This window comes from Emydura macquarii, unplaced genomic scaffold, assembly GCF_026122565.2.
Source record: "Emydura macquarii macquarii isolate MOO-44397 ecotype Brisbane River unplaced genomic scaffold, CSIRO-AGI_Emac_v2 contig_3506, whole genome shotgun sequence".
Taxonomy (NCBI): domain Eukaryota; kingdom Metazoa; phylum Chordata; order Testudines; family Chelidae; genus Emydura; species Emydura macquarii.
Genome location: NW_027133643.1, coordinates 3012974 through 3031461, shown reverse-complemented (window position 1 = coordinate 3031461; position 18488 = coordinate 3012974). Strand labels below are relative to the sequence as shown.

Here is an 18488-nt window from a genome sequence, read left to right as displayed (position 1 = left end):
AACAAACAAGCAAGAATACTTCCACTATCGACAGGATTAAAATATTCTGCCCATTCCCTGCCCTCCAGTGAATGCACTCTTGCCCAGCAGTACCCCATTTTAGAAGATATTTACTTCAGGGGAGACTTAGTACATTATCTGATTGCAGAGGAAAGTACACTGTGGTGAAGTTGGGAAACAGGGTTAGGTTATAACACTATGCAGTCTAAAGTGGCCTTTTCTAAACTTCTGTCTACATTCAACATGGGAATGTAATTTCCAGCTCAGGCAGATGTACACATGCTAGCTTTGATCGAGCTGGTGAGCTAAAAACAGAAGTGTGGCTGTGGCGGCAAGATGGGCTAGCCACTCAAGTGTATGCCTACAGTCCTGGGCAGGATTGTGCTCTGGACTGCTGGCCCATCCCACCGCCTGTGCTACCGTGGCTGCAATGCCATTTTTACAAGCTAGCTTTATGAGAACTAGCATGCATACGTCTACCCAAGCTGGAAATTATACCTCCAGCTAGAACGTAGACGTACCCTAAGACACTTCTTATTTTTCAAACTATGGTTGATGCTTCACATTCATTCTGTGCATTTTTGCGCACAGGAAAAAAACGTAGTATCAAAATACGCATAAAGAGCCCTGGTAACATTCAGACATTAAAAATGCTTTGTCTGGTAACTAGAACATTTAATGATCTCCTGCTGTTCTGGTAATTGGATAAGTAAATACTTCAAACTAAATTGCAAAAGCTGTCCTGTGTATGTTATTGATTCTATCTATTTTTCAGTCATGTTTTTATACAGTGCTCATCACTGTCTTGTCTGAGATCTTCATCCTTTGAACTCGTGTTAAAAACCCTTTTGGATTTTTATTCTACATTATCATAATGAAATGCATATAAATCCCATTACTGTCCAGTACTTTCTCACCAGACAATCTGCATCTAGTAGTCTATGCAGAAACAATTTATTTTGCTAAGAGTGTCCTCTGGAGGAGCTCTCATAGTGCTTGGGAGCCTAGACTGGATGGTCATCAGCTTTGTTTAGCTCCTGGTGGAAACTTCTGTGACACAAAGGAGTTCTCTCTTTTCTCTCTCTCTCCCTCTGCCCCCAAAAGAAAACGTTAATGCTGAGAATTCTCATTTAGTCAAAATAAAAGTATTGGCGCAGTGCAGCGGTGGTATTCAGAATCCAGAGAGGAGGGTCTAGCACATTGAGCTTAAACATCCCCTGGTGGCTGATGCAGAGCAATTCCTGTTTGTCTCAGGACTGCCTGCCTTTCTAATTGCTGGGCAGGGGATCATGGTTGATGCAAATGAGGACGAGAAGTAATGAGATTATGTGAAGAAAAGGTTGGCATATATTGAAGCCTTAGGGAACAGCCTATTTTTTATACCCTTGGCCCCTCCTTCAGAAGAAGGATGGGTGAAATCCTTAAAACCCTGTATCGACTAGCTCTCATTCTATACTTTTAGTTATTATCTTAGGAAGATCCAACAAGATAAGGGAAATCTTAATACCAGCTATCCTTCCCACACACAAAAAAAGCAGTAATTAAAATTCATTGGGGGTCTAACTTAACCTGTAAAAGCAACATTATTACCCAAAATTACCCTTCCCCTAAAGAGTTTATAATCTAAAAAACCTATAGATACAACGTGCAAGCAAAGTAGTCAAGATGGTGCTTGGCCACGTCTTGAAAGTTCCTTTGTTTGTTTGTTTTGTTTATTATAGGTGAGGCTGGTAGCACTACCTATTGCTAAGGTTGTCCAACCTGTTTTCAGTTGCTTATAACTTTACTAATCTTTTGACTGTTCAGGCTGAAATTTTCCATGCTTGGGTGTCTGCCTCAGGCTGAATTTTTGGAAAATTTCAGCCAAATGGTTCAGCCCTTTCCAAAAACAAGTCTAAGGACAAAGACAAATACATTATTGTACACATGTTAAAAATTTCTGGTGACCTTTTCTTTGAAAAGCTCTAGTGCCCACATGGTCGAAATTTGGCAGGGGGGCAGCCTTTGTCAAAGATGTGCCTTTCTTTTGCTGTCCTTGCGAAAATCTGCCCAAGTTATAAGCCTTTGAAAAATTGCAGTTTACACATGCTCAGTAGAGATGTTTGAGCTATATAGTCAGATTTCAGGATTGTCACACTCTGTGTGTCACTCTGAAGCCTAGAATGTCTGTTGAATCAGTGTGAAACAATGGAAATAACTACAAGCATGGCTGAGAGTGCTTTTTATTCAGAATATCACCAGGCTCAATCATCACTAGGATTTGCACTCTGTCACTGTCCAATTTTTAACGTTAGCCTTTTGACTTTATAAATTACACCCATGAGGTGTAGATACAGTAAGGAAAGCATGTATCTGTATGCCATGCAAAGAGTCTTAGACCATTGTGATGTCAGAGGTAACTCAACAAATCACCACCTTTACTCTACAGTTAATTTACATTCATTAGTCGTGAGGGAGACTGTACAGATGGTGGATTACTTGGCCCACCTTTTTTATTGTTAAATCCCCTGAAGGTTCCATCTGCACTGTGCATTCTCCAGCCAGGGAAGAGCGGGACTTTCCCTGCAATTGCATCTCTGGGCTGCTGTGGGCTGGGCCAGGTCCAAGCACCTAAACTGAGAGCAGTCTTTCTTGTGCTCTCAATGACACTCCCTGGCAGTGTAGACGCGGAATCTGCCCAGTTCTAATGCAGAGAGGACAAGATCTAGACCTGCTTGGGGGAGCAGATTAGGAAAAGAAGTATGGGGAAGGGAAGATAGGCTAGGACTAGTAATTGCCAGGTTGGGGAGAGAGAAGCTAGGACTGGGGTTGGGCGAGAAACTGGAACTGCCTCAGCAAAACAACTGGGGTTGAGAGGCTGGGTAAGACTGTGACTGGCAGGGTAAAGAGACTGGGAGCCAAGAGTGTGGAGGATGGAGTGTGATTGGCTTGGCCAGGATACTTGGAGCCAGGGATGGAAACGGGGGGAACAAAAGCCAGTAGTTGAGGGGAAGATGGGAGATCTGATGAGGACCTTGTGGGGGGAGAATTGGGACTGGCTGGGCAAAGAGACTGGGATGAGGAGCTGGGGGGAGAGAAGGGGTATACTGAGTGAGATGCCCATGGAGGGAAATTGGCACTTGGAGCCCGGGGGGATGGGAAATGAGGCTTCCAGGGGGAGGGGAAATCAGTCTCTGGGGGAGTGGAGGACACAAAATGGACGTGGGACTGAGTAGAACTGGGCCTGGCTGGGCGAGAACACTGGTGACAAGGAGTTGTGGGGGACTGGGAGTGATGGGGAGACTGGGATGGAGAATCCCAAAGCATGAGATTAGGATTTGCTGAACAAGGAGATTGGGAATGGCTAAGTAAAGAAAATGGGACTGGGACAAGGAGTCAGCTTTGAGGGAGAGAATGAAATGGGACAGGGACAGGTTTGAGGGATGAGGCAGAAGGGGTCATGCTTGGGGTGAATGGGCAGAAAGGTCTGTGCCCACTAGAGCACACTCCCCTTTAGAGTATGGAGTAGGACCCAGATTTCCTGAGTCTCTCCGTTCCTATGCTGCCAGCAAATATCTGTGAAACTCACGGGTGACGTGTCCCATCCAACTCTAGTGCTGGCCCTCACAGAGGATGATAATCTACTGCTGCTATCAGTCACTCTGTTGGCTCAAGTGGCAGAGGTGAGTGTGCTGGATCCCCCAAACCTGCTGATTTGACATCACGTGATGGAATTTCTTGTGGACTTTCCATGACAGCTAAACCCTTCTGTGTGAACCAGATCCAATCAGTAACAAATATTCAACGTTTAAGCAGAGGTGGGATGATTTGAGCCTTTAGCCTTTCTGACTAGCCATATTCCCATCTTCCCTTCCTATCCCTTATCTATCCTATTTGAGTATAACAGTAGGCCTCCAGCAGAACCTTCCTTCCCTGTGTCCCACCTTGCTTCTAATCCAAATCCATCTGTACAAAGTTCCATGGCAGTGGCACAGGGCACACTCATTTCTCCCCAACTCTCTAACATTCAAACTGATAGTATTAGCTCTGTGCCTCTCACTACTAGGTCTGACCTCTAGAGATAAATACTAAGACAAGGATTCAAAATCCTACTCATTAAATGCCACCAGACCAATAGGCTTGTTTCTATCATTTTTAATGGTAATATATGTTGATCGGTCACATCCACGGACCAAACACTACTTATATCTCACCATGTACAGTACCACTTGGATCATTCTTATTGTACATTATCCTTTTATGCAAGATTAAACACTATACAGTCTTACTACATACTATAATTCTCACTACATGTAGTCCAGTTGAAATCAGTGATGCAAGAATTCCATTCAGTTCAGTGCAACAGGTCATCGTAAAAGAAAGAGTCATACTCTGTGAATCTGCTTCCTAAGCTTCTCCCAGAACTTTGTGCAGTCTATAACACATACAGGCTAATAGTTCATTCTAACTGTTCTGCAACAATCTACACAATGTAATGATATAATAAAGGACAAGAGGGGTGATCTAGAAGTTAGAGCAAGGACCTGGAAGTCCTGGATAGACCTGGGTGAAATATTTACTAATATTTTATTCAACAAAAAAGGCAGTTTCAATCGACCCAAAACTATGTGTGAATTTGAAATGAATAGTTTCGGCCATTCACAAAACAGCCAGAAAAAGTGGAGAGAGAAGAGGAGGTGGTGGTGCTACTCCCTCTTAAATCCCCCCACCCCCAGTCACCTTTAGCCCAGTAATTAGGGCACTCACCTGAGATGACCCAGGTTTGAATCTCTGCTCTATATCTGACCTGAAATAGACCTTTTCTGTTCACCAAAAATTCTGAAAAATTTCAGATTCAGTTAAACTCCAACCAATTATATTTTCTCCCCAGAACTGCCACTGAACTGAAAACTCAGTTATTCACCCAGCTCTATTCCTAGGTTCTGTTCCCAACTCTAGGCTGAAAGTTACGATGTAAATGCAAACTATTATTGTTAACATGTTTAATTTGCTCTGTGCAAAGTTGCTGAAAGCCACATATATTGTGGTGGAACTATGCTGTAAAAATGGTATACAGTAATACAGTACTGCATAAATAGATAAGGCTTTGTTGATGCCATTTGAATATGTGGGGTTTTATTTTTTTTAAAATACTAAAAGGCGTAAGGACATCGAACACTCTGAGCAGATCTAACACTGTTTTGCAATATTGCCAACCCCAACTATTAAAAAATCATGAGATTTGTTCAAAAATCATGACCTGTTTAAAAAATAATAAATATGTGGTTCTTTTTATTTGTATTCTGGTGGTGTAGCCATCAGGGTTTACATGTTCAAAATTTTCTCTGCAACTACAAGGGTTAGAAACTTACTTTCTTTTTTTTTTTTTTTTTTTTTAAAAAGGAACTTGAGATTTTCATGTAATCAACATGGCCTGAGCAGCTGAGGCTGGAAGTCCCAAATATCACAAGACTGGCTATAAAATTGCAAAAATGAACAACACTCGGTTTTGGTTTATTGTTGTGTGTTGTGCTCTTGTGCTCTGTCAGTGTACTCAGCACTGTACAAAAGACAGAGAAGGACATGGTCTCTGCCTTATTTAGCCTACAATCTAGACAAACAGCTAGTAATATAAGTCAGGCACATATGGCCTGGATAAGCAGGATCTATGGGCAGATTCTCAGCTGATGTAAATTGTCATAGCTCCACTGAAGCCTGTTTTCACTAGACAGCTACATGGATTTTGTGGAGGAGGATTAGGAGTGTGGGGGGGCAGGTTATAGCATATCTTTCTTTGATGTGTTAATATTGGTTATTGTATTAAATATATATCTTGGAAGAAATGTGTTGGATTTAAAATTTTGTTTTTAAAAGTATACAGAAGTCAGCTATATATGTATAGTAGCTCAGTCACTTGAAATTTCTAGATTAGAGCAATAAGATTTGTAATGTTTTATTTGCCCATGTTTTGCTAACTATGATATAATATTGTTCCCTATTTGTTAACATGACAGGTTTCTTTCATTCAAATTAAAACTATTTTCAAGCTAATTCAGCGAAACCAGATCTAATTACATATATTTCTATGAAGTACACACACTTTATTTGTGCCCATAGTTGAACCTAACATCCAGATAACCCTTCTAAACACAGAGATTATTATTTTAATAGGTAAAAAGGAGTCACTGTATTTGTTTGTGTGTCAGAGTGAAAATATAGTTTTTTAAACAGATTTAGTCCTTTACCAGGTGTGCATTTAAGTAACTTCCACTGCATTTATACTTAGTGGGATTAGGAAAGAGAGTAAAAGAACTCTTTGTCCATTAGATTCATGAAATGTAGTCATGCGTGTGTAAGTGGAAGAGAGGTTTGTGCTACTCAAGAATTGGATCCTTGTCCCAGGGTGTAGAGGGAGGTGAAGGGTGTGATATTTTCTGCTCTAGTACTTGTTATAATAATTGTATATTCAGTTCATTATTTTTAAATGACCTTCCTGGGCATTAAGCCATTTTTTTTCTTATCTCTTCCCTGCAGGGTTAGGGTGGGTAAGAAACCATACCTTGTAAACAGTAAAATTGCAGCTGTACAGGATGCGAATGTGTAGTAGTAGCACACGTAGGTCAGTTCAGGTGAGCATGCCAATACTGCAGAAAATGACTTTGGAAGGAAAAACTTCATTTTGCTATAAAAAGATATTAAAATGTATAGAATATAAAATCCACCAATGAAAGTTATTTCTACAGAATTTCATAAGCTTGAGCACTTTACAGAGCTCCTGAACATCCAGTCCTGCTCCCATCATCTCCCGTTTTATGTGGCGTCCCAACAAACACTAAGCCATTGACCTTGCATGAGACATAGACCCCTGACAGGGCCTTTCCTAAGATATATAAAAGGTTGCTCTTGTTTTATATCCCTTGAAATATAGAATATTTAAAACTTTGCTAAACCACAAAATTCTTTAAAAAGACATTTACTCTACTTCCTCTTTGGGCCAATTCTATGCCCGATCTGCTTTTGTAACCATGGGATATGTGGGGCATCATTTGAGTGTGAGCTAGTGACTGGTGTGGAATTGGATTTCACGGGATCTGAGAATAAAAAGAAAAAAGCAAGTCTTAAACAAATGTACTGAATGCCTCAGTTGAGGGGAATTTTGTAAACAGTAAGGCACTTCAGTGTGTGCTGACCCTTAAGTGTCTGAGTCTCATTGAGATCAATAGGACTATTTTGGTGTTTAGGAATAAGTATATGCTTAAATATTTCCCTGAAATGGGGCCATAACGTGCAAGTCACCTTTTAGATAATAAATGACTGAACTTCTTTTCTGTTCAGTTTAACATATGTGGCATACATTAGTCTTCAGATGTCTATATTACACACACACATACACGAGCATGATGACTGAAAGACATTACATCAGAGCAAAGTTTTAGAAGTACCCAAATGGTCTTCAGATTTTATTTTAATGTTGTGTTAATGTAACACACTATAAATTTAATTAATATAAATTGAATTAATATAAAGAAAATTTAAGTCTTTGGAGTTATACTGTGAAATAGCTATATAAATCTGGCTAGGCAGAATACATCTTTCTAGAACAGTGTGGTAGACACACCTATGTTGGTGACATTTCTTTTAGGGCCTTTGATCTTTGTTGTGTACAACTCTCTTGGTTTCTAATTCTGTTTAAAGATATTTTAAGTTACGAGATGCCTTAATTTATTCCTGAATTTAATCAGATATTTATTCACCAGTTGAAGCATTTCTTATGGTCAGAGGTGTTTTCACTAATAAGGCTTTTGTTCTTTTTGGTAAACAACATATTTACAAACCACAAATAACATAGTAGAAGCTGCAAAGGCTTATGGCGTGATAATTAAGTACAATGGCGACCCATATGAACAGAAAATGCCAAGGAGCTAAAACAAAGCAACGACAGCTTTGTTTGTTGACAGATGTAGGAGCCATATTGTTAGTTAATTGGGTAATGGTGTAAACATTTGCAAACTCTGCTGTCCCTTAGTGAATTAAAAAACAGCATACTGAAATCAAGGGTGAAAAGCAGCACAGGCTTCTTACTGCAGGTACTCAATGTTGCTTTTAACTAACTTCTCACATATAAAGAAATTGAGAAAAGGACATCGCTCATTGTTGTTATTAAGGTAACTGAAGTTTGCAAACCCAAGAGTTTTGATTAGGATGTGTATCCTTAATTACACTCAAGTGAATAATAGGTTTCCATCTGGTTACAGTCTGGAGGATAGTGTTCATTAACCCAGCCTTGCTTTTCAAATCAGTTTTTGCCTGATACAGACAAAAATCTCTCTCTCTCTCTCCAACTACTTTTTCTTGCTTTTGCAATAAAGGGGTTGTGGGATTTGAAAAGAGAGGATCTAATTAAATACAGGCTTAAATTGAACAGAGAAATAAAATTCCTTCTCTCAGGTGAACTGTACCTCTTGTGCTGAGAATTATAAAGGTCCCTACATACTTCCCTTTCTGTGCCTAAGTGCAATGGACTATAGCAGAACAATACTAAATCATTAAAAATGCAACAATATACTTAATTAGTATACTTCTGTAATCACAAACTTAAACGCACTACTTTGGCTGTTTTTTGCATAACAGGTTTGCTTTCTATGATAACAACCTTTCAATAATTTAAGCAGCCTCTGTACAGGAATGCATAATTGGAGTGTAGATTATAGGAATTGAAAACGAATTTAATAGTTTGGTGTCTGTACATACTATTTTTCTCTCTACCATTCACAGATAACTCGCTGTGGTACATAAAACATAGGAAAATATACCCCAGCTTTGGGAATTAAAAATATACATCTGTATTTTTTGTACTTTCATTATATTCATCAGGGTGAATTAACTTGATTTTAAATGGGCTTCGAAAAGTGATGAGCACATTTTAAAAAACATAAAAATAGTGACTTATCTGTAATTGTACAATAAAACAGTGGCAACAAAGTTAACTGCAATATGTGCTATAAAATTAAAGGGATGCATTGAAGTTGGAAGGTACAATATTTTACCTCTTTTTAAATAATCATTTTTGTTCTGAAAACAAATTTTCAGTACAGTTTTTAATTGCATTTTAAAACTTGTAGTATACCATGATTGATAAGAGAAGTAACCTGAATCCAAGATAGAAATGAAAATTAAATACATTAGTTTTTAATTATAGTAATTTCTAATACCAGGCATACTTGGGACCCTATATCACTGATTCTTTTTTTTTTTTTTTTTTTTTTTTAAGCATTGATTTCTATGAAGAGTTCTCCTTAAAAACTAGTAGCATGATATGGTCATAAGTAAAACACTTTTTGCTTCTAAATAAGGCTTGCCTGTATGGATTTGTCATTGCGGTTTTAGCATAATGCTAATAATACAATCCTCATGAGCATAACCTCAATAACAAACCATTGTGCATGTACAATGACAGAAGTAAAAATGGATTTGCAGCAGAACTAAATTTCCATCTAACACTGAATTATTTCAACACAACAAAATAAAAAGTAGTGTTTAAATATTTATATCAAAACCTCGCCATTGTCCTTTTAAATACCACTGTGGTGTTATTCAAATCTGAACGTTACAACCCAAATGTTTTATTCAGAAGGCCGGGTTCTCCTTTCCACTACTTTGTGTATGTGAAACATTTCACTGGGAGGTATTTTTTGGTAAACTTCCACAGGTACAGAGACTGAGCCTACATGCATGGATCAGGCCCATATGTAGGACAGTTTCCCAAAGCACTTGAGCACATGCTACAGTTCAGCAAAACACTTAAGTCCATGTTTAAGGTTCAGCGAAGTTACTTCGGAGGGACTTAAATGTTTGTTGAATAAGGATGAGATTACTCTTAGATTAAAGTGAAAGCCAATGGTAGTTGAAGGTGCTCAGAGTCTTAAAGGCCAGATTTTTAAAGGTATTTAGGGATAAAGATGCAAATAGGTGCCTAGTGGGATTTTCAAAAGCACCCAGGCACCTGCTTCTAGTGATCTGCTTAGCTAAGTGCCTAGGTGTGTCATCCCAGTAGGTTCCTATCTGCATCTTTAGGTTCCTAAATGCGGTTAAAAATGGCCCTTAATGCTTTGCTGAACCAAGGCTCAAATGAATAAAATATATAAGCCAATCCTACATTCTAGCACACTTAAATCTCCTCTTAAACTAAGTGGGTATTTAGGATGCACATGGGCTTGTAGTTTATTTCTATCTCTCACCTTCACCCCTAGTGTTCCAGTAATCCTTTCAGAAAGACATCCACTGTGACAAAAACAGATATCTCCATTGTGACGATGATGATGGAAAGTAAACAACTCTTCTGAGCAAATGAGTAGGAATCTGTTTAAAATAAAGGAATCTGTTCTTTCACCAGTGTACTGGGAATTCGTGCACAGAGTTCCCCATTAGCGCTAATGGGAATTACCTTTGTGAATCCCCCAAGCAGAAATCAAAACTGCTCCCCAATGAACATTAATCTATATTCCTGAAGATATATAGTTCACAGGAAATCTACTTATCCATGTCTTTTCAGATTTCTTTTTTTATCTTTACAGGTGACTCAGCTGGATCCAAATAAATCATTACTGGAGGTAAAACTGTACCCTCAAGAAACCCTTTTTCTAGAGGCAAAAGAATAGATCAAACCAGATTGTAGAACTCATAATCCTTTGATAAGCCAGAGGCACAGCGATGGGAGAAAAAGGCTTCTAGCAAAACCATCTTGTACTATCATTCAGTTCAATTCAATGTCACAACTCTGCCTCTTGCAAGAATCCTGAAAAAAGAATAAACCTAGCTACTTAAAGTTTCACACACATGAGTATATGTTTCCAACCTCGTTTAAATGAGCAGAGGATAATATTCTGCTATGAACACTGAACATTACGACTCTGTTGCTCACTTCTCATCTGGCTTTTGTTATAATTAATGCACTGTTAAAATGTGAGTGATTGTTATGTAGAATTTTTACTCCTCAAATGCCCCTTTTTCACCAAGAAATCTTGGACATTTCTGCCTGTACTTTTGACACTAGAATGCTGTATATTTGATATCTCGTTGAGCCAGCGCCCTCATATATATGCATTTTACTTCTGTGTTTGAATTTCTACTTTGCCACCTAATTTAAAAAGGCAGAAAAAAATTAAATGGGACATTCTCAGCCATGGAAATTTAACAGTATTATAGTAGAAAGCATATAATTTTTGTTGGTACTTTCTGACTTCTTTGATAAGATGTAAGGTTTTGTTTGAAGAATATAGTTTGACATATATGCAAGATATTTATTTACTGGTTCTGCTTTGGGTCTCAGTTCTGATTCAATTTAGGAAGTATTTTCCATTACATTGCAGTGTGTGAAACTGCTTATTGCATGATGTGAATATTTAAATAATGTTAGAAATGGGCCAGTACCAGAAACCTGGTATCTTGCCAACACTTCAGGAATCAGCTGATATTGAATATCAGCTGTTAAAAACCTTTCAAATACCAGATACAAAAATTCTCTATTCCTCATTGTGGAAGAAATGGTAGTTCCCATTTTTGCATTTTCCTTCTTTCTGGCACTTGTTTGTATCCTATTACTCTGCCGTTTTTAAAGCACCTTGTTTCTTTCACCAAATGATAAATATCTAAAGAGATGGTGTAATAAGAAATCTGCCTTATTATTGCACACTTTTTTGACATTTTAACAATAGATTACTGATCCTGTCTCAAATTAACAAAATCTAGTTCTATTGTCTGAAATGTATGCACAAACTATCTGGTATCTGATATCGACAAAATCTGGTACTTTAGGTACTTAAACCATAGAATGAGCATACTGGAGGCTCATACCATAAAATACATTTGATGCCTAAACCTGCATCAAAACAATTTTGATATGCTTTTTGTTTTATCCCTTGGCTTACTGTACAGTGCACGGAGCACTACAGAAACATCAGCTGCTAATCAAACTACTTTTGTAACAAAAAAAAAAAAAAGCATGGAATATTATTTTTCACATTTTGTTTATACATAACTCATGTTCTTTACCATAGCGGATTGAATCCCGATTTGAACATTTTATACTAATCAGAAACTAACTGTACACACCTTCAGTCTTTTTTTCTTTTGGAGGGATGGAGATATAAAATTAATGAATGACTATTATTAGGGTGTTAGTGAAGCTGATATGTTGTTACTTACCAAAAATGCAAACTTCAGAGTGGGGAAAGCCTTACTGTATGTTTATGATAATTCTGTAATTAATGAATGCACACAGCACATACTTTTAGAAGTGATGTATTCATAACAAGCTAAAGGTTTGGATGTGTAAGCAAATTTTAATCATCTGCAGTCCACAACACACACAATAGCAGCCAAAGGAAAGGCAAATGTAAATGTAATGGAGAGCTAAGTGTAGATACTTCATTTTAAACCTTTGTACTGCCTCACAGGAAAAATAAAACAAAACAAGAGCAGACACTACATCTATTAAATCTAAATTTAACACAGGTTGCAAACTGGGGGACATTGTTTGCACAATCACAGTAACTTACACAGCAGGCGTTTCAAAGTGATGCTTTAGCTTTTTTTCTCTCCCCCCGCTTTCCTCCCATTAGCTCTTCATTGTTAAGTTGGCTATTAAAGAAAGGAGTTGCTGAAATATTGCTGCACGTAGCAGAGCGACCTTTCAGTTAACTTTTTATATTTAATCTGTTCTGTTTAACTTTTGTTTGATCTCATCATGTTGTTTTCTCTCATTCAACTTTATTTCTGTATTTTGACTATATATTCTTTGATACTAATTTCATAAAGTTATTAAATGTGGCTTGAATATTTGTTGTTGGTTTTTTCCTAACATTTGTTTTGGCAGTTTCTTCTCATTTTCTTCATACCACAAAATACACTGGCATCATCAAAATGCGGTCGTAATAATTAAAACTGTTCTAAGTGGTGATATTACAGCCCTCTTCTAGTATAGAAAACATCCTCCTGCCAGAATGCAAACAAATATCTTTCCATTTCAAGAAAATGTTTGATTTTGGTTCTAAAAACGATTGGGCCTGATTTTGAGAAGCAGCCTCCTGAGTTTGAGATCCCTTTCCGAATTAGGCCCATAATGCAAATTGATCCAGTGTGGAAACATTAATATCCTATGCATGATTTTCTGCTGTCCTAAACTAACCATAGCATTTACATCTAGCTCTGCTGGTGCAGCTAATCCACCAATCATTATTCAAACTAATTTTGTTATGCAATATTACCTAAAACTGTTACAATGTTACTACAGAGCATATCTCTGATTTTGATTCTGCTTTTATATCTTCAGCTCCCTCATATTAATGGATTATCATTAATTCATTAATATTAAATCTTAACGAATTATTGTTAATGAACTGTAATGAAGTATTGGCTTTAACTATTACCCCTTCAAACATGGTGAAGGTGGATCTCTCTCTGCAGCTGCTGAGGAAACTTCCTGCTTTTGGCATTACTGTTCCTAATCATATTAGAGATTATGCAAAAGTCAGGTGTTTCATCTGTATTCTCTTCATCTGCACTCCTTAAATTTAGTGAGGGTGGGGTTTTTTTTTAATGGAACTATTTTTTTTAATGTAGCAGAACAGGACTTTGGCTTTCATAAACTGTACCTTTTCAGTGACACTAGAAACATAAAATAAATTTGTAGTTACAATAATATTTCTACTAAAATGTACTTGACCTTTGTTTAAAACATGATATGCTTTCACTATTCCTGTCTGTGGGACAGAAACACAGTCACCAAGTCTATATACCTGTGAGATAAATTTTGCGGAGATTATATAGCATCTGAGGACTACACGGTGAATTCTTAGTTACTGTTAATTGTTCTTTGTGATTTTGATCAGCGTCAGCAATTAGCATGTGACTCTTGCATTATTCCACAAGTCTCTCACAAAATAAGTATTCTTAGGTTGTCTCCATTATGGTTATTTGTATAGTACAGTCCATCATTTTTAACTCTAAATTACCAATTGTTCCCTAGTCCTGGATAGAGGGGTTTTGTAAGCATGCATTAGAAACATTAAAGTAATCATAACTGAAAACTCTTAATGAGTAAAAAGCATTCCTGGCTCATCAATATCATCATTCTCTAAACAATTTCAAGTCTGATGAATCAGTTGATCAATCCACTATTTTCTTAATTGATTCAATTCCCTTAATTGCTAACTTTCTTACTTCTCCATCACTGGCACAGTTTTGACCTTCACTGACACTTGAGCTTTCAAACCTATCTCCCTTTTTAGAGACACAGATTTAAAGATAATGGAGTTCCTTCATTAGCTTCTGTCCTCCCCCAAGCCACTTGCCCACAGCATATACCAAATGCGTACCCTTGAGAGAACTATGGCCTGGGTTTTAATCTCACTGTTGGGTCCAAACATTTAGAATGGAACTGTTTGAGACTCCTTTGCACCCTCATTTCCCCCCCTCCCCACCTCTTTCTACAAAGCTTATTAATTTAAATAAGGAAGAGTTGTGTTATACAGTGATAAAGTAGCTTCAATTTTGAATACATCTGAGCACTTTCTTATATACACAAGTTATTGTGACTGTACAACTCTGATAAAAGTATTTGGTGGTGTGACTATATAATTTCACTTGCCAAACTACACACTTTCAAAACCTGGCTACAAATTTCCATAATTGGCCTTTTAGGTCTTTAGGCCTTTTTATAATTGGCATTTCTCTCATAGCATTATATTTAATTTAACAGTAAACCCTCTTTTTTCAATGTTTCAATGAGCATTTTTATTTTTTCTCCTTGATTAATTAGTAAAATAATTATAAAAATCTTACTCTGGCAACCTTGATCTGCTTTCCTTGTTGTTCATATTTTCTGACATACCTTCCTCATGTGTCCTGATCCATTTCCAGTTTCAGACTAGGTGCTTATCTCATTTATGGAGCATGGATATGTTGTATAATTAAATGATTACTATATTTATATGCACTCTACTTGTTATCCATTCAGAAATACAAGATGCAATAATACCTCTATTCCATCCACTTTGCCCTTTGAACACCCCTAAACATTGCTTTACAGTCACTGTCTGAGTTAATTAAAAACATTTATTCAGTTCCTATCATATTCCATTTCTGGGATCAAAAACAGATTTTTCCATCTCATAAAAATACCCTGACTTTTCCAGATGAATTACAACTGTATTTTGTTGCTAGTTTTTTTTATTGAAATCAAGGAACAACAGGTAACCGAAATAACTTGATAGTTAAATATATATGCCCATATTCACTGGTTTGACTGAGCTGTTATTAGGGAGGACCAGAGGAGGGCTGGCTTAATGCCATACTGACAGAGACCCTGGGGGGGGGGAGGGGGTTGCCTTCTTCTGTAGCATGGGGCATGAGTCACTTGCAGGTTTAAACTAGAGTAAATGGTGGATTCTCTATAACTTGAAGTCTTTAAATCATGATTTGGGGACTTCGGTAACTCAGCCAGAGGGTAGGGCCTATACAGAAGTGGGTGGGTGAGGTTCTGTGGCCTGGAATGTGCAGGAGGTCAGACTAGATGATCATGAGGGTCCCTTCTGGTCATAAAGTCTATGAGTGTATGAAGGGTAAATTATACATAGATTCCCTGGAATATAGTCCTAAATTGAGTAATAAATTCTTATCTGTGTAACATGGGAGGAAAAGTCATTTTGTGATTGAGACTGGATACGAAAGAGAACTGCTCGCTCTTGTGTTGGCTTAGAAGGTGAGCATGCACATTATCTTTGAATTCATGAGAGCTGCCTCTGTCATAGCCTGTCACATAATACAAACTCTTTAGTAATTTCTTGGACCTGAAGACCACAACCCTCCCTCCTAGTTTGTTTTGAGAGAGAGGTAGGGTCATTTCATTGGGATGATCTAGAAAATACTTAGTCCTGCACTGAGTGCAGGGGCCTGGACTAGAAGACCTCTCGAGATCCCTTCCAGTCTTACAATTTTATGATTTATAAAGGTGCAACAATTACCAAATATGTAATTGTTCATTATATGTATAAAATGAGATATTAGAAAAAATAAATATTTGAGCAGATTCTCTAAAGTGACCTGAACTCCAAGACCCTGATAATTCCCTACAGTGTGTCTCCATTGCCATAATACAATGGACCTTAAAAGTCTCCTGCAGAATATATCCCAATTGTTATGGCACTTGTCAGACTGCATAGAGATGGTATAACAGCTCTATGCCAACCCTGCCTCTGGCATAGGGGGGCGGGGACAAGGAGAGAGGAAAGTATGCTTGGACATCATTTGTGATCAGACTATTTTCAGATGACATAACAAGGACGGTTACAAACTGACACAAACCCAGACAGAAGGCTGGCCAGAATTTGTGAAACATTGTTTGCTTAAAGGTCCCATCCATTCCTGAAAAGAAAAAGAGAATCTAGCCCTATATAGGGCATAGGTAAACCTTAGAGAGGAAAGGAAAATACTGCTTTCTTTCCAGTTCCCAGTCAAAGAGGTGGCAAATGACCTTGGTTTCCAATATCCACACTTTGGCATATAAAGTTTTAACTCTTAGAAATGCACTCTACTAGTCTCTCTCTTAAAACTCGTTTCCAAACAAAGGAAAATTGTAAATTTGGTCATATTCAAGAAAGACTGAATTTTCTACTCCTTCCTCATCATCTTAGAGAGAAAAGGCCTCCTTTTTGTGTAACTGAAGTGACAAGAATGGCCCCAGAACCATTAGTCTAATCATCGTAATAAATCTTGGCATCCTTAATTAATCTATGCTTTTAGCAGGAAACTTGACAAATTTGTGGAATCCTGAAGTCTGAAATTCAGATCTTAAATCAAGATATTTCTTTTTTCTTGACTGAGTCATTTTACTATCATGTGGGGGGGGGGGGAATCCTTTCTTGTCATCTAAAAAGATGTCTGCTGACAAATCATGAATTTGTTTTTAAACATTTTTATACAATCATTACATGCTAAAAAAAATGCTGAGAAAATGGAACTGGTACCAAAATGTAAAGAAAATTTAACCGGGATATAAAAATGTTTAGAAATATGAATGAAAGGATGAAGATCAATAAAGTCTATAGACCAGGAGACTTAAGCCAGACCTACACTACAGAATTATGTCTGCCTAAGTTACGTCAGCATACAGCCACCATAGTTATTACATCAATTGTGCGTTTACACACTACACGCACATCCTCACCAGGAGCACTTGTATCAATGCAGAACTCAATGTGGGGCATTGTGGGACAGTTCCTGAAGGCCAGTAGCAGTCAACGTAAGTAACTCAGTGTCTACGTTGACTGTGTCAACCTAACCACATTGCCTGTGACTCTATACTGCTTAGGGAGGTGGCTTTATTAAATCGGCATAGCAGGGCAGTTACGTTGGTGGGAGTGAAATTTAAGTATAGACATTCACAGCTAGATCAACATAAGCTGCCTTGTGTCAACTTAAATGTGTAGTGAAGCCCAGGTCTTAGTACGCAGCAGAGTTGTATTTACATAATCAGGAATGACCAAAATACAAATAATAAACATCTCAGACCTTGTCCTCCATGGAAACTTGCACACCACCTTCAAAAGATGAGCCCGGAAGCTTAAATTCATAATTTTGCTAGATACTAAAAATCATGTACACTGGATTTATGGCTTACTACAATTTGCAACCCACTATTTCCCCCCCTCCCCCTTTCTTTGTCCTATGACTGGAGAAGTGTTACTGGACCACTTCACCTTGAATGGGCTCTCAGAATATGTGTTAACTACTTAAGCTAAACCATCTGTCCCAGTTTGCATTTAGTTGTGACACCTTTCCCAGACCTGAAGAAGAGCTCTGTGTAATTTGAATGCCTGTCTCACCAACAGAAATTGATCCAGTAAAAGATATTACCTCACCCACCTTGTCACTCAAAATACAAATAAGACAATTTTACAAATGATTTTTATGATTTTCACATTTTTTCTATTATATTAGGTTTTTAATTATTGCTCCCATTAATGATTTCATGGGCCTGATCTACGCTGCCACCGGCAGTTGCCAGGAGATACGCAAGCTACATAATGGATTAATGGCATTGACCAGAGAGCATTTCCAGGATCCATCCCTGCAGCCCCAGCAGTGTAGACACACCCATGGTTTCAACCCTTGAGTGTGTTTCCAACAGAATTGATATGATATTCTATATTAGTCATACAGCATGAAATAGCCTCTAATTTAGAATCAAATATTATTTGCAGAGACTGAAGGGCAATTAAATATACCAACTAGAGAAATCTTAGTAGCTGCAGATTTAGAAGAAACTTCTTTTTCAGTTGATAGAGATGGATGTAAAGTAGGGGACTGGGGTAAGAGTGAAGGTCTCATTCGTTTGGTTTCTGTTATCTTCATTATGGTTGATGAATCAGAAGTTAATATTTTTATTACACTTGTCTCCTTATCCCTTGGGCTTCCCGTCAGAACATAATCAGAGGATAGCAATGAGGTGA

The 18488-nt window shown here is 37.7% G+C and overlaps 1 protein-coding gene across 1 annotated transcript in view; it reads left to right on the top strand.

The window, feature by feature from the left end:
- The window catches only part of FAF1 (Fas associated factor 1), a 272766-nt gene extending 259086 nt beyond the window's left edge, over positions 1-13680 (top strand). The window contains exon 19 of the mRNA XM_067535422.1: positions 10554-13680. Within this exon, the coding sequence (XP_067391523.1) occupies positions 10554-10637 (84 nt within the window). The 3' untranslated portion in view covers positions 10638-13680. The remainder of the gene's footprint in view (positions 1-10553) is intronic.
- The last annotated feature ends 4808 nt before the right edge of the window (positions 13681-18488 follow it).